The 24,085-nt window shown below is 45.5% G+C and overlaps 1 protein-coding gene across 1 annotated transcript in view; it reads left to right on the top strand.

The window, feature by feature from the left end:
• TESMIN (testis expressed metallothionein like protein) overlaps positions 1-24,085 on the top strand; it is a 63,605-nt gene that overhangs the window by 3,459 nt on the left and 36,061 nt on the right. Inside the window, exons 3-6 of the mRNA XM_074997935.1 lie at positions 9,166-9,283; positions 10,791-10,849; positions 13,642-13,800; positions 14,333-14,453. Coding sequence (XP_074854036.1) covers positions 9,166-9,283; positions 10,791-10,849; positions 13,642-13,800; positions 14,333-14,453 — 457 coding nt within the window. The remainder of the gene's footprint in view (positions 1-9,165; positions 9,284-10,790; positions 10,850-13,641; positions 13,801-14,332; positions 14,454-24,085) is intronic.

Here is a 24,085-nt window from a genome sequence, read left to right as displayed (position 1 = left end):
ATTTTTATGATTCACAATGGGACAGGATCACTTCCAAACCAGAGTACTGTGATTAAGACTGCTGATGGCTCCACGATCCTTTAACAAAACCTGTGAGTTGGTAGCTGCTTATTTCCACAGACAAGGAATATTGCTATTCCCATTCTTAGATGATTGCCTGTTAAAAGACCCTACCCTGACAGAAACATTATGCATTATTTGACAATCCATCTGTCATTTTCACTCCTACTGCTACAAATCAAGAAAAGGAAATCCTCACTAACTCCGGTATGATTGGGTTTCACAGGAGCATACCTGGATTTGGTAGAGACCAAAACATTGCTTCGATGCCCTGATTCACACCAATGACCTTCCTCTTATTCTTTGAGTAGCGTGCTTCCACTTTCAGTGGCATCCTTGTGCCACAGCTTGAAGATTTATCAGCAGCAGACAGCTTCCCAAGAGCACTAATGGGAACTGAGCAAGGAAATAACACTGTATTTCACATGTAGGGACCCCTACACATAACCTGTTTGCAACATCAGTAAACGAGAAATGCCAAAAATTTTGCTCATAAGCAGGACTAGGGGCAGGATTCCCTAGGGAATGCCTTTCTCATTAATGGAATACTGCCTTCCTATACACATTTCCATCCATTTCTCTAACTTCATTAGCTCACTTAGCGTTCATCTCGCTGCCATCAGAGCCTTCCATTAACAGATAGACAGGACTTCAATATTCATTCACTTAAATACTAACTAGTCTGTCGTGGGCATACACAGTACGTACCCAGATGTCTGAGAACCCAGGCCAGCATGGGACTTAAATTTGGCACTCAAAAGTCTAGCCAGAGTCCCATTCAGTTCCTTAGTTGCATGCACATTATTTTACTTGTCTATGAAAGTGGCATTCCTGGTTGCCATTACATCACCACAAAGTCAGCAAAATAGGGGCTCTCCTGTCTTACTTTCCACCTGCCTCATCCACAATATTCTTCAAGAATAAAATGACACTTAGACCTATGAGGAGTAGCTGAGAGATTTGCGCTTATTTAATTTGCAGAAAAGAAGAGTGAAGGGTGATTTGATCACAGCCTTCCACTTCCTGAAGGGGGGCTCTAAAGAGGTTGGAGAGAGACTGTTCTCAGTAGTGGCGAATGGCAGAACAAGGAGCAATGGTCTCAAGTTACAGACGGCAAGCGGGAGGTTGGATATCAGGAAAAACTATTTCACCAGGAGAGTGGTAAAGCACTTAAATGCATTACCTAGAGAAGTGGTGGAATCTCCATCCCTAGTGGTTTTTAAGTCCTGGCTTTACAAAATCCTGGCTGGGGTGATTTAGATAGGGTTGATACTGCTTTAGGCAGCAGGCTGAACTCAATGACCTCCTGATGTCCCTTCCAGCACTAGGATTCTATGATTATGTCCTAGGTTTACTCCTCTAAATACTGTCCTCATACCATCTCAACCAATTCACTCACTTTCATTTAATCCAAAACAATGTACTGGCACTCAAGAAATGGTCCCGCACACCCTGACTGTATGCCCTGTCTTAGTATTTTTTCTGGACAGAATGAAGCCCTTCCAGAAATCACCTTGACTGTTTGTGTCAACAGCACTACAATTGCATGGCTCTTTAAGGAGCCATATGTGGCTCCTGCCGCTGCCACCACTCTCTTTCAGCCCCCAGTGCCCTGCCGTGCTGCAGGAAGGATTCAATGTGTTTAACAGCCAGCTGCTAAACCAATTAAATTGAGTCATCCTTTCAGCAAGGCAGAGCACTGAGAGCTGCACCTGCTGTTTTATGTGGGCGAGCTGGAGAGCTGAGGGGAGCCACATAGCTGCTATTAAGAGCAGGTGGCCAGCAAGAGGCACCAGCATGTGAAGCTCCTGGCTAAGGTGAGTCAGTGTTTGGGAGAGGGCTATTTGGGGTTATGAGAAGTTAAGCTACTGGTGGGGGGTGGGCTGGGGCAGGAAGAGGTTGAGCCTGGGGGTGAGATGGGGGCAGTTTGGGGTTGTAGGGGGCAGTTAAGCTGCTGGGGGAGGAAGGGGGTGCAGTTTGGGGCTGTGGGGGGAGATTAAGCCACCTGGGGGGTGGGGCTGCAAGAGTTTGAGCCTGGAATCAAGAGGGGGTGTGGACTTGGGCTGTGGGCAGCTTAAGCCACCTGGGGGCGGGAGGGTGTGCAGATTGGGGTTCCAGGAGGACTGTGTTAAGCCACCTGGGGGAGGAAAGGGGGGTGGCTAAGCTACGTGGGGGTGGGGGAGGTTTGGGGCTTGAGATCCAGCACCTTTTTTTCTAGAAAAAAAACACTGACCACATTCATGCAAAGATGATTTAAATAGATATCCAGCTGTATCCATATGTGCTACTCACTATGCAACACTGAAGCCCTTGTGGGCCTCAGAAGCCACTCAACAAAAGCTGTATTTACCTCCATAAGATTCCTACACAATGTTCCCATTCTAGACTCTTCAGGGTGGCCACTTGACTTCTGAACACACTTTTATGAACCATTACAGTTACTCTCAGTTCAAGCTCAGACACAAGACTAGGCCTTGCTGTACTTGCCTCAACAAGAAACTGCTCTGAAGTCCCTTCCCTACATTCACCTGAAGTGGAGCCACCCACAGGGACAACACTCGAAGAAGAAAAGGTTCTTCCTCGAGTGTCCCCGTGGGTGCTCCACGATAGGTGTCGGGCTCGCCCCAGCGCCGCAGATCGCATCTTTCCAGCAATTTCTGCCAGACCACGCATGCGCCGGCGCGCACCACTCCCATGCGCGATCCGGTCCCCGCCAGTGCCTTCTTAACCGCCATTGGCTGCAGATGGAATCTGCTCATGCTGCGGCCAGAGTCAGCGTATTTAGAGGTTTCAGAGTTTTTAGAGTTTCTTTTCAGAGTTCTTAGTTAGATTGTTTGTTTCTTTATTGCAAAAAAAAAAAAAATATATATATATATAATATATATAAAAAGTAGAAAGTCTTAGTAAACGAGAAGGAGGAGCGGAGGCAACCTGGGGACGAGAAGGCCAGTAGGCCTCCTGCCGCGGCAGGCTGGGGTCCGTGAGAGGGGAACAGGCACAGAGAAGGTGCTAAGTACCCTATTAACAGCTCAAAGACTCACCGCAATGTCCTTTTCAGGATTCAAGAAGTGTGAGTTGTGCCGTGAAGCTATGCCAGCCTCTGATGGGCACAGTCAATGTATTAGGTGCCTGGGGGAATCACACGTCACCCAGAAATGCTCCTTTTGTGCAAAGCTCACAGCCAGAGCCAGAAAGGATAGAGAAATGCGGCTGAAAATGCTGCTGTTTGATAAGGCCCTCCAGCCAGACATGCCGGAGAGGCCTCAACCGGAGGGACCCACAGGGCTCCATAAAAGAAAGGCGGTGTCCCTCACCCCCTTGGTGCAGAAACAGAGGAAGGTCTCTCCAGCCCGATTCCTGCCGGTGGCCACAGCGAGCAGGATGGGTGTAGTACACAGCCCCCAGCCGCAGTCACAAACAAGCGGCAGCGCAGCAGCACGTGGCAGAGGCTGAGCCTCTGATTACTAAGCAGCCAGCCCGCGCAACGTTCAGAGCGGCGGCCAGGCAAGCGCTGGAACCGGTGGCACTGCCGCAAGCAGCACAGACCCCCGCGGCGCCAACGGTGCAGGGCCAACAGGCACGCAGCCTGCAGGCACCGGAGGAGACCACCCGCGTAGCACCGCAGATAAGCGTGCCGAGCGCAGTGCTGACAGCGGGGCCGAGATCCCCGGCACGGGAAGGTGCGGAGCCAGCCCCGCAGGGGAGGGGAAAGGCAGCAGCGAAAACCCGGCACCGCAGCCCTTCTCTGGACAGGGCTGCAGGGCTGCTCTCAACAAGTCCTCCCTTTATGCTGCGAACACCAACCAGGAGACATGGGTCTCCCCCAGCCTACCCAGAGCCTCCTTCTCCGTTCCTCCAACCAGCATCACCATGGCTCGGGCCACCCTCGCCCTTTCTGGGATTGGACCCTCTGGAGTACTATCACAAACCAGTTTCACCATTGTCTCAGTCATCCAGACGATCTCGCTCCCCCAGACATCGGGGGTATGCACCTCGAGAGTGGTCCAGGTCTCCATCCCATGAACCGTGCCCATGCTGCCACGGTTGTCCTTATCACGCTGGGCATAGACACCACAGGCATACACCCAGGGGCAGGTCCCCCTCGACCGTTCAGTACCCCCGCGGGCACTCACAGACGGGGACGGAAACACAGTTGTCTCAGGGGGAGTTGATTTTGGAACCTCGAGATTTTCCCTCGCAAGCCTTCAGTGAGAGGGTGTACGACCGACAGCAGCACCCTGAGAGTTCAAGGGAGGTCTACCCTAGTAGTTCCTCCTTGTCCTCCCCCGATGAGGCAACGGCCCCTGGGGATGTTGCCCCCCCGGACGACCTCAAACAGTTTCAGGAGCTGTTTAAAAGGGTGGCTTTCACGCAAGGCATCCAAACAGCAGAGGTGCAGGAGAAGCACCACAAGCTCCTCAAAAACCTGAGGCCTCCGGCCTCGTCCAAAATCGGTATCCCACTTGACAAAGCAATCATGGAGTCTGCTACCACCATATGGCAGACCCCGGCTTCCGCTCCACCTATAAACAAGAGAGCGGATAAGAAATACTTTATCCTGGCGAAGGGCATGGAGTTCCTGTTTAGTCACCCACAACCAAATTCACTGGTGGTAGAATCGTCTCAGCAGAGATCGAAGACTTCCCAGTACAAAGCGGGGGGAACAGACAGAGATGCCAAGAAGCTAGAGCTATTCGGCAGAAAGGTATACTCCTCCTCCACCCTGTTGCTGAGAATGGCAAATTATGCAGCACATCTCGCGAACCACAATTTCGACAATTACTCCAGGCTGGCTTCTCTCATGGATTCACTTCCAGAAGATAAGAAGCCAGTGCTGAAGGCCATCGTGCAAGAGGGCTATGCAGCTTTGAGGATAGGAGTCCAGATTGCCCTGGACGTAGCGGACACGGCGGCACGCTCAACAGCTACGGCAGTGGTCATGCGCAGGGAATCCTGGCTCCAGACATCGGGTATCCCGAGGGATCTGCAGGCAAAAATTGTCGATCTCCCTTTCAACACACAGAAGTTGTTTGCAGAGTTAACTGATTCGGTCCTTCATTCCAGTAAAGACTCAAGAGCTACACTCAGAACCCTGGGTATTTATACCCCTCCATACAGAAAGAAAAAGTATTACCCTCAACAAAGGCGATACTCGTACCAACCTCAGCGTGCTCAGTACCAACGGGGCTACGACCAAGGGCGGCATCAACAGCAACAACAGTATAGAACTCCTAGGCGACGTTCCCAACGGGGCCGTGCATCCTTGGGGCAGGCCCAAAGGCAACAAGTTTGACGGACAGGTCGAGGGCTGCACTATTACTACCATCGTGCAATGTCATCCACAATTAATGTTCCATCATTGCCTCCGACCGTTCCACTCACAATGGCAAAAGATCACCACAGACAAATGGGTACTGGAGATCACAGCCACAGGTTACGTGATCCCCTTTCAGTCGCTCCCACCGCCAACACCTCCGCCCAGGCCTCATCTCAGGGATGCCTCCCACGAGGCGAAACTCAAGCACGAGGTGGACCACCTTATGCTTATAGGGGCGGTGGAAAGAGTGCCAGAGCGACTCCAGGGGAGAGGGTTTTATTCACGATACTTCCTCACAGAGAAGAAAACAGGAGGCTGGAGGCCCATCTTAGATCTTCGAGGCCTCAACCGGTACTTGCGCAAATGACGCTTTCGGATGGTCACAGTCGCCTCTATACTCACAGCACTGGACGATGGAGATTGGTTCGCAGCCCTCGACTTACAAGATGCGTATTTTCATATAACACTCCACCCGGCTCACAGACGTTTTCTCCGGTTTATGGTCGGCAAAGAACATTTCCAATACAAGGTTCTGCCGTTAGGCCTCTCCTCAGCCCCCAGAGTCTTTACCAAGACCCTGGCAGTGGTGTCAGCCTACCTGCACAGACAGGGGGTATTTATATTCCAATATCTGGACGACTGCCTACTGAAAGGGGTCTCGAAGGCAGAGGTACTACGCATGATAAGCGTAACAGCAAACACGTTTTCTTCGCTGGGCCTGGTCATCAACCTTGTGAAGTCAAAGATCGACCCCACACAGGACATAGAGTTCATAGGGGCACGCATAAATTCTATCACAGCAAGGGTTTATCTACCCGACGCGCACTTTCGCGCCATCGGTTCCCTAGTACAAGTCATTACATACAGCCCCACGGTGCCGGTTTTAACGTGCTTGCAGCTGCTAGGCCACATGGCAGTGGCAACGTTCGTGGTACAGAACGCCAGATTGCATATGCGCAACCTGCAACATTGGCTGGCGGGCGTCTACAAGCCGGCATCCCACACCGTCCGCAGGGTGGTGTTGCCCATGACAGAGGTGCGCAGATCCCTGCAATGGTGGGTAAACCCCAAGAACATGCTAACAGGGGTACCCTTTCACCAACCACAAATCTCTATTTTTCTCACCACCGACGCCTCCCACATAGGGTGTGGAGCACACATTGGCGAAAAGGTGACGCAAGGACTGTGGTCCCCTACGGAACAGTCACTGCATATAAATATACTGGAGCTCAGAGCAGTGTTCAATGCCTGCAAACACTTTCGAGACCACATACAAGGCAAGGTAGTCGGGATCAATGCAGACAATACCTCCACCATGTTTTATATAAATTGACAAGGCAGAGCTCGATCCTGTGCCTTATGTGCGGAAGCAGTCCGGCTGTGGAACTGGTGCATCGCCAACAATACAACGTTGAAAGCCTCGTACTTACCAGGCGCTCACAACGTGAAGGCAGACCAGCTGAGCAGGCGCTTTGCACTCACACACAAGTGGCAAATCTGCTCCAATCTGTTACGACCGATCTTTCATGCATGGGGATTTCCCCAGATCGACCTGTTTGCCACTCAGCACAACAAGAAGTGCCCCCAGTACTGCTCCAGGGCAGGACTGGGGCGGGGATCCTTGGGGGACGCGTTCGCGATTTCGTGGAAGGGCCCCCTGCTTTACGCGTTTCCCCCCACAGTGCTCATCCACAAGGTCCTGCAGAAAGCCAGGAGGGAGAGAGCCCGCATGATCCTAGTGGTCCCAACATGGGATCGACAGCAATGGTTCCCCTTGCTTCTGCGCATGTCAGATCGTCCACCGCTTCCCCTTCCGGTGGCGCCGGACCTGCTCACGCAGGCCCAGGGGTCCATAGTGCATCCACACCCCCGAGGCCTGCGCCTACAAGCATGGTTAATCCATGGCTCAGCTCCCTAGAAAGTACACGTACGGCGGGAGTACAACGAGTCCTGGAAAGTAGCCGAAGGATCTCCACCAGGAAGACCTACAAGCAGAAGTGGACTCGATTCACTGCATGGTGTTCCACCAAGCAGTTAGCTCCCCTTGAGGTGCCTATATCTGTAATACTAGAATACTTACTGGACCTCAAGAGAGGCGGGCTCTCCCTCTCTTTGTTGAAGGTCCATCTTGCCGCTATATCGGCTTTTTGGCATGAAGAGGAAGGGCCCATGGTGTTTGCTCATCCTATTGTTACCAGGTTGCTGAAGGGGCTGGTAAACCTGTACCCCCCTCGGAAACCGCTTCCACCATCGTGGAGCTTGGACCTGGTGCTCAGCGCGCTAATGGGACCACCGTTTGAACCCTTAGCCACAGTTTCCCTCCATCTCCTTACGATAAAGACAACCTTCCTTCTTGCAATCACGTCAGCTCGCAGGGTCAGTGAGCTCGCAGCAGTTATGGCAATGCTGCCCTGCACAGTATTCTCAAAGGAGGCGGTAACCTTACGGCTGCACCCAGCCTTCATTCCAAAAGTTTCTTCAGAGTTCCATCTTAACGAACCTATAGTTTTACCCTCGTTTTACCCGAAGCCTCATAGCTCCAGCAAGGAGGCATGCCTGCACCTCCTGGACGTGAGGAGGGCGTTGGCCTTCTACATAGACAGGACTAAGTCCTTCCGAAAAACGGAGAGACTCCTAGTCTCTCTCGCTCCCAGGTCAAAAGGAGAGGGTCTCTCTTCACAGAGAATCTTGAAGCACATTTTGTCCTGCATAAAGATGTGCTATGAACTTTGAAAAATTCCTTTACTGGCCCCGCCTAGGGCTCACTCCACCAGGGCGGTGGCGGCATCAACAGCCTTTTTCAAGGGCATCGCGCTAAAAGACATCTGCAGAGTGGCGACCTGGTCGTCCTACGACACCTTTGCCAAGCATTATGCCCTACACCGGGTATTCCAAGAGGATACCCGCCTCTCGACAGCGGTCCTTTCGGGGGCAAGCTGCACATAAACCGATTACCCACCTCCTTTCTTGGGTTACTGCTGGGTAGTCACCTATCGTGGAGCACCCACGGGGACACTTGAGGAAGAAAGAGAAGTTACTCACCGTAGTAACGATGGTTCTTCGAGATGTGTCCCCGTGGGTGCTCCACCACCCGTCCATCCTCCCCGCTTCGGATCTCTGTTTGGTGTTTTTCAGGAGCATCCAAGGCGGTTGGTGAAGGAACTGGCGGGGACCAGATCGCGCACGTGGCCGGGAGCACGCAAGGGTGCGGCGCGCGCCGGCGCATGCACGGTCTGGCAGAAACTGCTGGAAAGATCCGATCTGCAGCTCTGGGGTGAGCCCGACACCTATTGTGGAGCACCCACAGGGACACATCTCGAAGAACCATCGTTAGTACGGTGAGTAACTTCTCTTTATGCATCTTGTGTAATAACTAAGGCTTTTTGTGAAGTGTGACCCTGTGGGGGTGCTCCCATCATCCTTCCCACTACTTCAGAGTACAAGCTAAACACACCGTAGTAGAGAGGGAAATAAAAGATATCAGGGTGTGCACATGCTATATATGGCGCCAGCACTGCCCTGAGACTGCGACTGCTCATGCAGTTTGTAACCAGACACTGCTACTGAAAATATATGGAGGACACGGGAACACATCAACGCCTTAAATTGAGCATCGACAGGGATACATATCTCAAAGAACCTCACTCACTTCACAAGCTGAGTAACCATCTCTTAAACTTTGAAATAAATAGCTATGATTTTTTACAACTGAAATGAAATAGTTAATTTTTCTATAAATGTGTTAGAAATTAAAGAAAGGAATGAAAGAAAACATTCTCTTTCTCTAGGTATTCAGACCACTACTAAATCCAGTTAGTGGTGGGAATAATTGTATTTGTTATGACAAATTCAAAGGAATGCTGAATAGTTGTGCACAGTCACAAGCCTTGCCAGGTAGCTCAGATGGTATGTATTTGAGAAGTCACTTACTGTAAGTTGATTTTTTTAATTTGGTCTCCTCTCTTCTACAACTGACAGTATAAATGATTGACTATATATGCAGATGTGATCATACTGCATCTTCCTAAGCAGTGATGCAGGGGCTGTGGTTCCTACAGTCTGCATGCCTGGGGGAACCTCTTAGGTAGGGTGACCATATTGCTCTATGGCAAACATGGGACACTGGTCTCTGGGGATGGGGGACTGCTGTCCCATGCCAGGGCTCCATGGCAATGGGGGCTGCAGCTCCATGGTGAGGCACTGGGGATGGGGGCTCCGCAGCCTCCTGATGAGGGGGGAAGTGGGTATGCCAAGAATAAGGGCTTTACAGCCTTCCAGCAGGGGAAGCCAGTGAATGTGGCATCTGCCCCACAGAAGGGGTCCTTGGCAGCAGTGGCTGCTGTGCCAGGAAATGGGACAGCTGCCCTGTGGAGAAGCTTCTGTGTAGCTGGAGCTGCCTCTCTTAGGTGCAGGATGATGGGGAATGAGGCAGCTGCCCTGCATAGAGGCTGCTATCCTGAGACGCTGGGTGCTGGGGAAGAGGAGACCTGCAAAATATGGGACAATTTGCCCATTTACTTAAAAATGTTGGGATGCCTGTGAGGCACCCTAAATAAGGGACTGTCCCATTAAAAATGGGATGGATGGTCGTCCTACTCTTGAAGGGATTGTACACCCTTGAAGAACGTCACCTTTTGGAGTGTCCCCTGCAACTGTGCTGCTGTGGATGAGCCAGTGCTCAAAAGATAAAGCTGCCATTATTTACAGTAAACTCTTTTATATCTGGCATTCTATCATCCGGGACTCTCCGATAACCAGCATTTTAACCATAAGTACATTTTAGTTCTATTTTTCATAAGTACAGTATAGTGAGAGTAAATACAAATAAATACAGTACAAGTTTACAGTGTACAATTCTATTGTTGTGGATAAATAAAGTGCTCTGCATACATTTTATTTGCTTTTTTAAGTATCCTTTCTTTAGTGTTATGCAGTGCTAGGTATACCTCTCTATTATCCAGAATATCTGAATATCTGGGAACCTCACAATCCCAGAGCTGCTGGGTATGAAAAAATTTACTGTAGATGCCATACCACAAAGCATGGTCTCCAGTAATTCCTTCAGATGGATGTTTTCTTTTAATATATGAAGCATCTGACAGTGGCAAGCTGCACATTCATTGGCCTTTTATTTACATCATAAGAAATATAATTTTTCTTGGGTGTGTTAAGAAACATCAAGCTGACTGAATCCTGGGTCTCTCTTCCCAACATTCCTGACAGGAAGTGTATTATAGGATAATAAAACATTCAATATTGTTATGCAAGCTTAGCTGCACTTTCAGAGTACTTATTTTAATGTGTTGGCAGTGCATTATGATATCCATTGTTCCCCCTGCAACCTGCAGTGTAGAAGGTACCTTAATGTGTGTTATTGTCTTCATTGTTAACCCTCCCCTCCATTTTGTGACAGAACCTCGCAGTGATGTCAGCACTTTACCTCAGGCTACTGACCCCATCTCTGATGAACTTGTAAGTATGAATTTAGAAAGTTATTTTTCTGATAGCTTTTGTTCCTGATCTTAAAGGGAAAATATTGTAGAAATTGAAAACAGGAATCATATAAACTGACAAAGGGTATGATTTTTTTTTCAAATGCAGCGCTATATATGCTACATGCAAAAGAAAAAAAAATGGACATGTATGAAAATTTTGGCTGTAAAGTTAGGCTCCTAAATCCTCATTTAGCGACTAACTGAAAACCCAGTGAAGTCAGGGGAAAACGTTTGCCTTCAGTGGTTTTTGGATCACGTTATTAGGTACCTAAGTAAATGGCTGATTTTCAATAGTGCTGAGGAAGAGTCACTGAAGAGAATGGGTATGTCTGCCAGACTGGTTTGATAGACTCAAGCTAGCAGAGTTTGTACTACTGCCTTAAAAGCAGGTATGTGAATGATGTGGTCTCGGCTGGAGCTCAGGCTCTGAATCCTTTAGGAAGGAGGTAGGCTTCAGAGTCTGATTTCTAACCCACATTGCAGCTTCTAAGCACTGCCTACACAGTTATTTTTAGAACACTTGCAGTGTCTCATTTTGGGCTGGAAAACTTGCTTCTGTGGGCAGCCTGCAAGTGAGCATGGGCAGACTCAAAAAAGACTGTGCACAGCTTAAGTACCCATTATTCCATCCATTGAATAGTTTGGGGTGGTTTCATGGGGCCCTGTACTTTGGAGGGACATGGGCCCAGGATGGTATGGGGCTGTGGAAGGGTGAAATGGTGGTGGAGGCTTGGGAGAAGGGACAGAATTGGGGCAGAGTAAGGACAGGAAGATGTGGGAGTAGGGCCTTGAACAGAGGAGGGGTTGTTCTGGATCTGGCACCTCTGAGTGATGGCCCTGATAATTACTTTGCTAAACCAGGGCCCAAAAGAGACACTAGTCCTGGTGGTGCATTGTATTTGATACATGAAAAACATATGAGATATAATAAAATATGGTCTTTTGTGTGTTTTTCCTTCTATACAAATTTAATGGGCAAGACCATTGTTTTTCAAATTGGGGGTCCTAACCCAAAAGAGAGGTGTGAAGGGTGTAAGATTATTTTATGGGGGTCCCAGTATTGCTACTTTTCAGACCTGGGAGGCTGGAGAGAAGATGCTGAGGACCCAGCTTTGCAGGCAGCAGCACAGAAATAAATGTGGTATGGTATGGCATTGCCACCCTTACTTCTGTGCTGCTGCTAGTGGTGTCTGCCCTTAGACTTGGGCTCCTGGCCAGGAGACACCACTCTCTGGCTGAGCAGCTCTGAAGGCAGCACCAATGCCACCAGGAATGTGGAAGTAAGGGTAGCAGTACTACACCACCACTGCAGTAACTTTGTGACCTCTCCCCCAACCTTTTTTGGGTCAGGATCCTTACAATTAAAACACTAACATTTAATATTAAATAGCTGAAATCAAGAAATTTACAACTGACCAAATGGACTATGACTGTGGTAGGGCCTGATTGTTAATGTAATGCACTAAAGTTGCCTTTCCTTCCCTTCGAAGGATTTTCTCAGCATGGGAGGATCTTGGATGGTATAGCTGCTGCTGTGTTACCCCATTAACCAAAGACAATCACGTGGACTATACAATCAGAGAATACAAAAATGGCTTATTGCCAGTGTTCCCTCTAAGTTTTTCCATGCTTGAGAGTAATAAATGTTAAGCGCACCAAGGCATGTGCCGATGGGCACCACCAATAGAAGAACATGCTACCTGCTGTGGGTGGCTATGGATGCTCTTCTAATCAGTTGGGCGGCACCTGAATTCCTTCCAGGCATCCTTCTAAGCACTTAGCTTACTGGGAACACTGCTTATGGCCACCTTTACGCATATCCCTTTGTGAGTGGCACCAAAAACTCCTCTGTTGCCCCTTAGCCTGTGTTATGTTGCATGCATACAGAGGAGCACAATTAAGGATGAGGAACAATTATAACACTGGTAATTCCTACTTTTGAAATGCGTCACTCTGTAACCCTAACATTCTCCAACATTATGTGAGTTTTTTAAATATAATTTCCTATGTTCATAAAAGACAAACCATAAGAACAACAGAAATCCAGGTTGGAGATCTTTGTGTTAAATGTTCCTAAAAGACTGTCTTGGGCTTCCTGGTCAGTGCTTTAGCATGTGTAGATTGAGTCAAGGGTTCAGGCAGCGATTTGCTCATTATGCAGGGGGTACTACAGTTCTTCCATGTATCAGCCAGACAAAAGCTTTATGGTGGATAGTGTTGTCAGTGAGAAAAGGTGTGGCAATTCCCATTTGAAGAAGAGTACCACCACAATCTAGTCACTGACTACCACGACAGATGTCATCGTATGAGAATGCTGCTTAAACAGGTAGGTCTCAGATAGTCCCAAAATCATTACTCAGCTGTTAATTAAATTAAATCTCTTGGACCTGTAGGACTCTAGCAGTGTATTTTATGACTACTTTGTGTATTTTGCATAACTTGCTAAAGCAATTTCTTCATTTCTCCAGAGCAGTGTGGAATTGAGTTGTTGATTGCCAGCATAAGAAAGAAGGAAACCTCTTTGTTACTGTAAAATATGTTTTTGTGCACACCCCAGTGTTATTCTTTAGAGTATTTTTATTTGAATATTAAATGCAAATCATTTTAAGCAGTAACAAGCTATTCTTGAAATTAGATTTTAATACAGTCTTTGGTTTGAAAGGCGCTGTTTATGCACCTATAAATTTTCATCTCCTTTCCTACTGGTACTGCAATATAAAGTAGGATTTAAAATATGTCTTTTAAGATGTGAAACTATTTATTTTTCAGGTGGCAGTAAGGGAGACAATTGTTAATAATATAGCTAATAACCAAGAGGAAGCACTTTTTCAGAATTCAGATGTAGGGGAAACCAATTGCAAGTTACTAACTGCACAAAATCTAAAGGAAGAGCCCAGCTGTTCACACAGAAAAGATTCCAGTCCAGTGGTAAGTACTTCCTGAAACAGACAGAAATCATATATGTTGAAAAAATTATACTTATTTGTACTGCAGTACTCTAAAGACCCTATGAAGGCGCTACGGCACTGATCCTTTAGACGAGTAATGAGAAGGCAGTCCCTGTTCTAGAGAGAACTCATGATCTAAGAAGTTATATTTAAATACTAAATTTTGTCTATGTTTACTCTATAAGTTTAGAAATAAAGCAAGCTGTGGAGATGGCTAAATAAAAAAAGTTTACTCTCTAGTTGAGTGAAATACTATTGCAGAGCCATGTTTTTGTCTGAAGGACCTAACCTGCACACAGCGTAAGCAATTGGAATGTGTCCTGGAGAGTTCCATGATTGGGGAGTCTAGAAAGCTATATGAATCCTTTCCACCTGATATGAGGAGCAGCAACATAACCTCTCTATAGCATTCTCTGATTAGCCAAATAGGTGTTCTTATGAAAATCTCTTTATCCATGAGCTTAAATTGACTATCTTTTAGAAGAAAACTAATAATTTGTCATATATTTCAGGTGATCTGTTATTTGAAAGGAGGTACTCAAATACTCTGTATAAGCAATTCTGGCACAAGAGACCTAAAAACAGTTCATCTGCTTTCCCAGTATCAAAACCAACATAATTATCTTCAGTCAGGTACAAAAGAAAATGAAGAATTTTATTAATGTGTTGGATATTATGCCACAAACCATTAATGTGCATCTATGTGTTCCTGAGCAATGGTGATGCTAAGATGAGCCAGGGCTAATGTGGTACTCACCAGTTCTTATTTATTATTTCACAGTGCATAGTAGCCCCCCCAAAACCCCACAATATTGCTACCGCAGGGGTGCTGAAATTATTGAATTGATCGTACAATAATAAACGGATTACATTCAGAAGGAAGCATTTTGCTTCAGTACATGTGTGTTCTCAAGAATAAGAGACACACTTGCATTTATTCAAGCTTGCCACCAAATGTCACTCTTCCTCCAAAAATAAAAAGCACACAAATGGGCACTGATATAGTTTAGCAAGTAAAATTGCTAGTGGCTTAGTACATTTTCATCTACAACAGCAATGAAATATGTACATGTAGTTTAACTGTAACATATTAATACGCTTTCCTTTTCTCCAGAAAGCATGACTTTAAGAGCTGTCTTACCACTGATTCCCTCCATGGTCTTGTTTTTATTACTGGTTGGTTGTATTTCTGTAGTGCGTATGCGCACCAATCTGAGAGCAGGGTCTCATCATGCTAGGCACTATAAAAACATGACTAACGGCTCTGTTTGACAAGATGCCGGGTATTTTCAACTCTGATTGACTTCATATTCTGCAGATGCCCAACACTCTTGATTTAGCATTAAAAAATCAAGACCTTATCAAGGATAAACTTGAAAAATCAAAAATGAGGAAAAATTTATATTAAAGTTCCAAATTCAATTACAGTCTCAGTATTTTCGGAGGTTAGGTGGGTTAAACCTTATAAGACAACTACCATACTCTTTGTCTGCCATTTTACCAGGTATTCTTCCATTTTACTCACTTTCATAGGGCAACATGAATGCCAGTATTGGAAGAACCAGAAATGAAGTCCAGAAAAGTCTTAGGTGATGAATCCCAGAAGTTGCCAATTTGAGCTTTTTTCTCAACTCAATTTTTTTTAGTACCGCAATGCCTTAAAAAAAATCTTTGCATCCAGCTATGTCACATTCACAAAAAATGACACAATCAGAAGTTGTTGAAACTGTAACACAGAGACATAGACAAGCAACTCTTTGATTTCATGACAATGAAAAACAGAGAGTAACTTGCCTTCCTACTAACACAACACAGTGGTCAATAGCTCAAGCAAAAGAAACTGAGCAGCACAGAGATAATCAACTTCAAACACACAGAACAACACACTTGGCTGCCCCAGCACATAAAACTGAGGAACACAGGGAAACACAACATCAGAAAGATACAGAATAAGACAGCCAACAGCTCAAGCAATCCAAAGTGAAACTTGAGTTAAAACACAGAACACAGTCAACAGCTCAAACAAACACAACTGAGGAACACACAGAAACTCAACTTCAAAAACAGAGAACAAGACAACAGCTCAGAAGAATTGAAACTGCAGAGCACAAAGAAACACTGCTACAGAGAGACAAAACAAGACACTCAACAGCTCCAGCAACCAAAAGTGAGGAACCACAGACAAACGACTTCAGAAAGACTGAAGAAGACACTCAACAGCTCGAACAAATGAAACTGAGGAGCACAGAGAAACTTCACTGCAGTGAAACAGAACAAGATACTCTATAGCTTGAACAAATGAAAGTGAGCAACACAGAGAAACTAGACTACAGAGAAACAAAACAAGATACTCAACAATCCAAACAAAATAACTGAGGAGTAAAAAGAATCTTGAGATTTGAGAGAGAGATCAAGACGGTCCAAACACTCAGCTGATCAGAGAAACTTGAATGCAAAGACACATAAGAGCACAGTCAACACCTCAAGCAACCAATAATGAGACCCACAAAGAAACTCAGCATCAAACACATAGAAGAAGACAGTCAACACCTTGAACAAACAGAGAGGAGTTCAAAAACCCTCAACTTCCACCTCAAACAATTCCACAAATAACTCTTACAAGAGCAAACTGGACATTATTCAACTATGAGGTATTTCAATATAATGCAGACGTTGATTATGAGAGCACTGAACACCTGAAAATTAGCGGCATGATTTGAAGTTTGTCCAAAATGTCAGGGAAAAAAAAATGGAAAAGGGAAATGCCTGGGATGTGCTGTTCAAATGGCAAATTCAACCTTACACAGTTGGAACAACTGTCAAATGAACCACTGTCGAATCATCTGATTCAAAAAAGTTTTTGAGTCATACAAGAAGTTATAATCATTGCTTTCAAATGACATCTTTCAGTGCAATAAATATCATTCATGAGCAAGGTTTCATGCCAACTTTTAAAATACAAGGACAGATTAATCATCATAGAATCATAGAAGACTAGAACTGGAAGGGACCTCGAGTCAAGTCCCCTGCCCTCACCGCAGGACCAAGCACTATCTAGACCATCCCCAATAGAGGTCTATCTAACTGGCTCTTAAATATGTCCAGTGGTGGAGATTCCACAACCTCCCTAGGCAATTTATTCTAGGGTTTAACCACCTTGAAAGTTAAAATGTTTTCCTAATGTCCAACCTAAAGCTCCCTTGCTGCAGTTTATGCCCGTTGCTCCTTGTCCTATCCGCAGAGGCCAAGGAGAACAATTTTTTGCTCTCTTGTTTGCACCCCTCTTTTAGGTACTTGAAATCCACTGTCATGTCCCCTCTAAGTCTTCTCTTTTCTAAACTGAATAAGCCCAGTTCTTTCAGTCTTCCTCATAGCTCATGCTCTCTAGACCTTTATTCATTCTTGTTGGTCTTCTCTGGACCTTCTCCAATTTCTCCACATTTTTCTTGAAATGTGATGCCCAGAACTGGACACATTACTCCAGTTGAGGCCTAATGCGTGGAAGAATGACTTCCCGTGTCTTGCTCTCAACATTCCTGTTAATGCATCCCAGAATCACATTTGCTTTTTTATTTAGCAACAGTATCACACTGTTGACTCATATTTACCTTGTGGTCCACTATGACCCCTAAATCTCTTTCCTCAGTGCTCCTTCCTAGATAGTCACTTCCCATTTTGTATGTGTGAAGCTGATTTTTCCTTCCTAAGTGGAGTATTTTGTATTTATCCTCATTACGCTTTATCCTGTTTACCTCAGACCATTTCTCCAGTGTGCGCAGATCATTTTGAATTCTGACCCTATCCTTCAAAGCAGTTGCAACCCCTCCCAGCTTGGTATCATCTGCAAATTTAATAAGTGTACACTCTGTGCCAGTATCTAAATCATTGATGAAGATATGGAATAGAACAGGTCCGAGAACAGATCGTGGTTGTTACACCCTTCCATCATGCTGTGTCCCTTTTACTACCACCACACCAGAAGTATAAATTTCAACAAATTTATTTCCTGGGCAGTGATACATAGAAGAACATCAAAGAAGAACAAATAATACAGGAACTAAAACACATATTCTGTTATCACTTCAGCAAATGTTTCACGAATGTAACACTGTGAGAAGTTTTAAAACAGTTCTTGATCAAATGCCTCAAGATGACATGAAAATAGCCATGTGGGTGATAAAACTCCTCCTGGAAACATCACAGATCATTCAATGCTCCGTTAGTCAATGAAGAAGCAGTATTTTTTGAAGGAAATGAGTTTGGAAATAGAGATATTGTACTCCACAAGAGAGACAACAATCTGCAGTGAAATAGCTGAGAGACAGATCGTGTGATGCTTTACAATATCTGATCATGTTTCCTTGAGGAGAAGATAGCTACTTCCTTTCCGTAACCCAAGTTCATCCAGCAACACAATAGCTGATAAACCCCAAAGTTTCCACAAAAAACTTTTACGTTTATAGATTAATTATGCGTAGTATGCAAAGAAGCTACATCTAAAAGTAGTGTTAGCTGATACATCAATTTGTAGTAGATATGTTCAAAATGGAAAGTGAATGTTTGCTTCACATTAAATTAAAATCAAGCATTGTTGAGAGCTGCAGAGTACATTCATTTGCAAGATGCTGTTTCTAATGATGTACATATCAAAACAACCTCAGACAATTATTTTGCCATCAACATTCACAGGCAGTCCAAGACACATGCATGAATACACAGTAAACCCTCGAGATAAGGGCAATGAAGTTGCTTCTGTCTCTGGTTAACGCATCTGCTACCCCTGACAGGAGTGGGCAATAGCTCTTGGAAGGGACAGCAGCCTGACTCTTGCTGCCCCTGACAGCAGCAGTTTCCTGCTCCTGTGAGGGGCGACAGCCGCTCTTCTCAGGGGCAGCAGCCTCAAGTCAGGCTGCAGTCCCTGAGAGGAGAAGGGGAAAACCTCAGACTCTTACTACACATAGTCAAAGGATCTACTTCCTTTAATGACCGCAAAATTGTTAATGGTCTCCTGTGAGACAACTCCTTGTCAAAGAAGACAGTTCCTTGAAGATGATAACCATTGGGACCACACTTTGGATGAAGCTTCTCTTTCAGAATCACCAGCAAAAATAAGATTTCTTTTCTTAATCTTGATTCCCATGTGCAATCCTTCCAAGCTTAAAATCCTATAACAGAAGTATAATAAATTTTTGACAAAAGTAATTCTTCAAATAAGATGAGACAATCCAGGATTAGAAATTGATTACAATGACAATATGCCTGTGTCTACACGTGCCCCAAACTTTGAAATGGCCATGCAAATGGCCATTTCGAAGTTTACTAATGAAGCGCTGAAATGCATATTCAGCGCTTCATTAGCATGCGGGCGGCAGCGGCGCTTCGAAATTGACGAGCCTTGCCGCCGTGCGGCGCGTCCAGACGGGGCTCCTTTTCGAAAGGACGCCACCTTCTTCGAAGTCCCCTTATTCCCATGAGCTCATGGGAATAAGGGGACTTCGAAGTAGGCGGGGCCCTTTCGAAAAGGAGCCCCGTCTGGACGCGCCGCACGGCGGCAAGGCTCGTCAATTTCGAAGCGCCGCTGCCGCCCGCATGCTAATGAAGCGCTGAATATGCATTTCAGCGCTTCATTAGTAAACTTCGAAATGGCCATTTGCATGGCCATTTCGAAGTTTGGGGCACGTGTAGACACAGCCTATGTTTAATTGAGACTTAGTGAGCCTTACATAGAAGGCTAAGTGTTGGGAATGATTGGAAAATATTTGCCAAAATTAGGTCTTCATAGTCCAAACCTCAACCGAGAAGATTGCTTGAGCATCTGTCAGTAAATGAAAGCTCTTTTGGTTCCTGATCAACTCTGTGTTTTACAGAGTATTTGGAACTCAATTGAAAATAAATCTGCCAGTTTTTTTTGCATCAGTGCTCCAGTTGAAAACAGGAAAACATTTCTCCTTAATTCACTATTAGCCAAAATACATCAGCGATCCCAAATTGCACCTGATATAGCATCATCTGGAATAGCATCAACGTAGAATTATAGAATCCTAGGGCTGGAAGGGACCTTAGGAGGTCATCTAGTCCAGCCCCCTGTCTAAAGCAGGGTCAACCCTAACTAAACCATTTCAGCCAGGACTTTGTCCAGCCAGGACCAAACAACTTCTAGGGGTAGAGATTCCACCACCTCTCTAGGTAAAGCATTCCAATGCTTCACCACTCTCCTGGTGAAATAGCTTTTCCTAAAGTCCAGCCTACTCCTCTTCCTCTGTAACTTGAGACCACTGCTCCTTGTTCTGCCATCTGTCACTACTGAGAACAGTCTCTCTCCATCCTCATGAGAGCCCCCCTTCAGGAAGTTTAAGGCTGCTATCAAATCACTCATCACTCTTCTGTAATGCAAATTAAATAAGCCCAAATCCCTCAGCCTCTCCTTACAGGTCATGTGCTCCTGCCCCCTGTAAATTTTTGCTGTCCTCCACTGAACCCTCTCCAATGCATCCACATCCTTTCTATGCTTGGGGGCCCAGAACTGGACACAGCACTCCAGATGTGGCCTCACCAGAACTGAATTGAGAGGAATAATAAATTCTCTAGACCTACTGGAAATCTCCCAGTACACCACAATATGCCGTTAGCCTTCTTGGCTACAAGGCCACACTGTCAACTCATATCCAGTCTCTTACCCACTGTAATTGCCAGGTCCTTTTCTGCTGCACTGCTACTTAGCCAGCTGGTCCCCAGCCTGTAACATTGCTGAGCAGATGGAACTGCTCATTCTGCCTTAATATTACCTTTAAGCTTACACCAAGCTGAGAAAACACTTTGCAACATAAGCAAAGGAACTTCTACTGCTAAGTTACTAGAAGAACGTAACTAGTTGTTTGGGATGAGTGCACAATGATCTACAAGAATGGATTGGATACATTACACAGAACTCTACTGGACATAAAAGGAAATCAGCACATTATGTGTGGAATAACAGCAGTTTTAGCTGGTGACTTACACCAAACATTGCCAAAACAAGAAAGCAATCATGTAGCACTTTAAAGGTTAACAAAATAATTTAGTAGGTGATGAGCTTTGTTGAGACAGACACACTTCTTCAGATCTAGAGTCTTGTCAGAGCAGACTCAATATATAAATCACAGAGTCTGTTCTGGTAAGGCTGTAGATCTGAAGAAGTGGGTCTGTCTCACGAAAGGTCATCACCTAATAAATTATTTGTTAATCTTCAAAGTGCTCCATGACTGCTTTTTTGTTTGATAGAATACAGACTAACACAGTTATCTCTCTGTCACTATTCAAACATTACCAGTTATTCTAGAGGCACAGTAGCTGATGAACTGAAAGCATGTTTGAAATCTTCATTTTGGAGTGAAGTTCATGCATTGAATTTTACTATCAACATGGGAGTTCATTTGCAACAAGATCTGGGTGCTGGCAATTTTGCTGCTTAGTTAATGAGTTTGGGAAGTGCAAAAATACGAACTTAACCCAATGCCAATATTATCACACTTCCTGAAGATTTCTGCACTGTTGTCAATACAACAGAAATGCTCAAAACCAAAATCTTTCCACATACTATACACAACTATTGCAATACAGTAAGGTCTCAGAGTACGTGAACCCAAAGTATGTGACCCTGCTGTTATGCAGCTGACCCCAGTTCCTACAGGAAACCCTGGAAATCCGTGATTTCCAGTTGCACTTAACTTGCTCCCCCTTGGCTCCGCATAGCCTTGGCTCAGCCCCCCCCGCCCCCCCATCTCCACTCACCACCTGCACATAGCGCCTCCTCACCCCTACCTCTGACTCTAGCTCACCACCCATCAGGCGCAACTCTGGCTCAACCTCCCTGGTCTCAGTTCAACCCCCCTGCCCACTCACCACCTATGTTCGGCTCCGGATCACCTCCTACCCCTGCATCCAGCTCTGGCTCCAGCCCACCACCCCTCACACGTGGCTGCGGTTCAAACCCTCTGCGTGCAGCCCCGGTTCTCACCACCCGAGCAGGGCTCTGGCTCACCACCCCCATGCACAGCTTCAGCTTAACTCCATCCCTTGCCCCTCTGCAGCCCTAACCCACTGCACGCTTAGCCCCCACTGCCTGCCTCCTGTGGCCCCAACCCCCCACCAGGCTTAACCCTCCCCAACTGTCCCCCCACCCCAAGACTTACCTTTCTGCTGCTTTTGCAGCTGCAGAACGTGTGTTCCACCAGGGAAAAAGCTGGACCCCTCACTTATGCAAAATCCGGGTTACTCAATAGTGTGCATAATGAAAACTTTGCATACTCTGAGACCTTACTGTACACAATATTGCAGTAGTTGCGTGAATGTACTATTTTAGCTGTGAAAAATGAAACCATTGTTACTATAAATTTTTAAATTCAAAGAGAACTCCCTGCACACATTTTGTACTCTAAATCAATTGACACTATTGTAGATGTCTATGAAACTGTTCAGTAGCCCACATAATTTCTGAATTCACTTAGACCCTGTGGTATGCCACAACATAACTTCGTGTTGAAAGTTGGATGTCCAGTCATGCTTTTAAGAAACTTAATGTTCCAAGACTTTATAACAATAGCACAAGACTTTGCATAACATATTTGAAACCGCACACCATCACAGCTACCCTTTTGAGAGGATTTGCAACAGGGGAAGTTGTCTTTATACCATACATTCCATTTAATTTTAAATGTCTCTCCCAGTGTAACTGCTTTTGCAATAACAATCAACAAAGCACAGGGTCTGTCTTTTACAGTTGCTGAAGTTGATTTGAGAATGGATTGCTTTGCACATGGGCAAGTATATGTTGCTACAAGAGAAAAAAGTGCAAAAACATCTGTTTATTCTAGCAAAAGACAGACAGCAAATGTTGTCTACCAACATGTTCTATGTAAACACTCTCAGACTTTTATTTATACAAACTTCTGTTTGCCTCCATTTTCCAAAATTACTTCACTTACACTTGTTGAATCAGGACCTGTGTAAAGAACCCCCAGCCTTATACCCTCAGGAATTATGGTTTCCTGCTTATTTTTATAGTATTAATTTTTTGTTCATAGGCAAATACTTCTGCTCCAAGTGCATTTTTCTGACTTTGAACATGGTAAAATAATAACCTGAAAATAAATACAATGAAAGTTTGCTCTTATTTATGACGATGTGCCGACCTACTCCGGGTCCCATGGGTGCGCGTGGGGTTTGATACAGTGGGGGGAGTCGGGTGGCCCAGGACTGACCACCCCACCTTTACGGCAGCCTTATATAGTGTAGCAGCAATATGTGATTCAGTGTATCTACTTTAAAACCTAGGTTTCCACAGTATTATGAGTACCAGGAACAATAACACTCCGATTGTGAACACCACAATGCCCTGCGGCTGTTCTAAGTCCCAATAATTCTCTGTACAGCCCCAGCTAGTCCAGCTAGTGGTATTTACCAATAGTGATTGATTCATTTATTCGTAACTACAATTACTTAACACTTGTCTTTTATTTATATATATATATATATATATATATATATATATATATTATTTGGCATAGGCTAAACACTGGGTTACATATAGCTGTATATAATTACATGTGACTTACCAATAACATCTAATCCTCCCATATCTTACCAACAACTACGTTACAGCGGCCCTTCAAGTCAGAGATATGGCTTGGTTGGGACCTTTCGTGGTGGTGACATCCGGGTGATCAGGCCGGGGTCTGCTGTCTGGACTGGAAGTTGCTAGCCTCCGCCTCATGTCCAGGAGCCCACACCCTTATTCCTGCTAAATCACCTTTTACACTGTTTCTTACTTGGGGGTTCAATACCTGGTCAATTAAAGCTTTTGTTACCTAATTTGGGCTTTCTAGCGTCCCGGCCTGTCAGAACATGTTACAAGATTTCCTCTGTCCTTGGTCATTTTCCGAACCTCCCGCTAAGACCCTCTGATGTTTACAACCAAGATGTTCTCTTTGGGGGGCTTCCAGCTACTTGCCCCAGCTGTTCTCTTTGGGGACTTACTAGCTGCTTGTCAGGATGTTCTCTTTGGGGACTCTCCCACTACTTGTCAACTTTCTGATTTCTTTCTCCTGGCCTGGCTTCAGGCCTTCCCGCCATTGTATGATAGCGTTCCAAGATGGAGTGTATGGTCATTCTGCCTTGCGAGTGAGGCCTGGCAACCAGGTGCTCATGCTCCCACAATTTATAAAGGGATTTTTAGGCTATACAGTTTGCATTTAGAGTATTTTTGAACATACTCTAAGCCATTTAAC

The sequence above is a fragment of the Carettochelys insculpta genome, chromosome 6 (genome assembly GCF_033958435.1).
Source record: "Carettochelys insculpta isolate YL-2023 chromosome 6, ASM3395843v1, whole genome shotgun sequence".
Lineage (NCBI taxonomy): Eukaryota > Metazoa > Chordata > Testudines > Carettochelyidae > Carettochelys > Carettochelys insculpta.
This window is presented reverse-complemented; position numbering and strand designations above follow the sequence as displayed.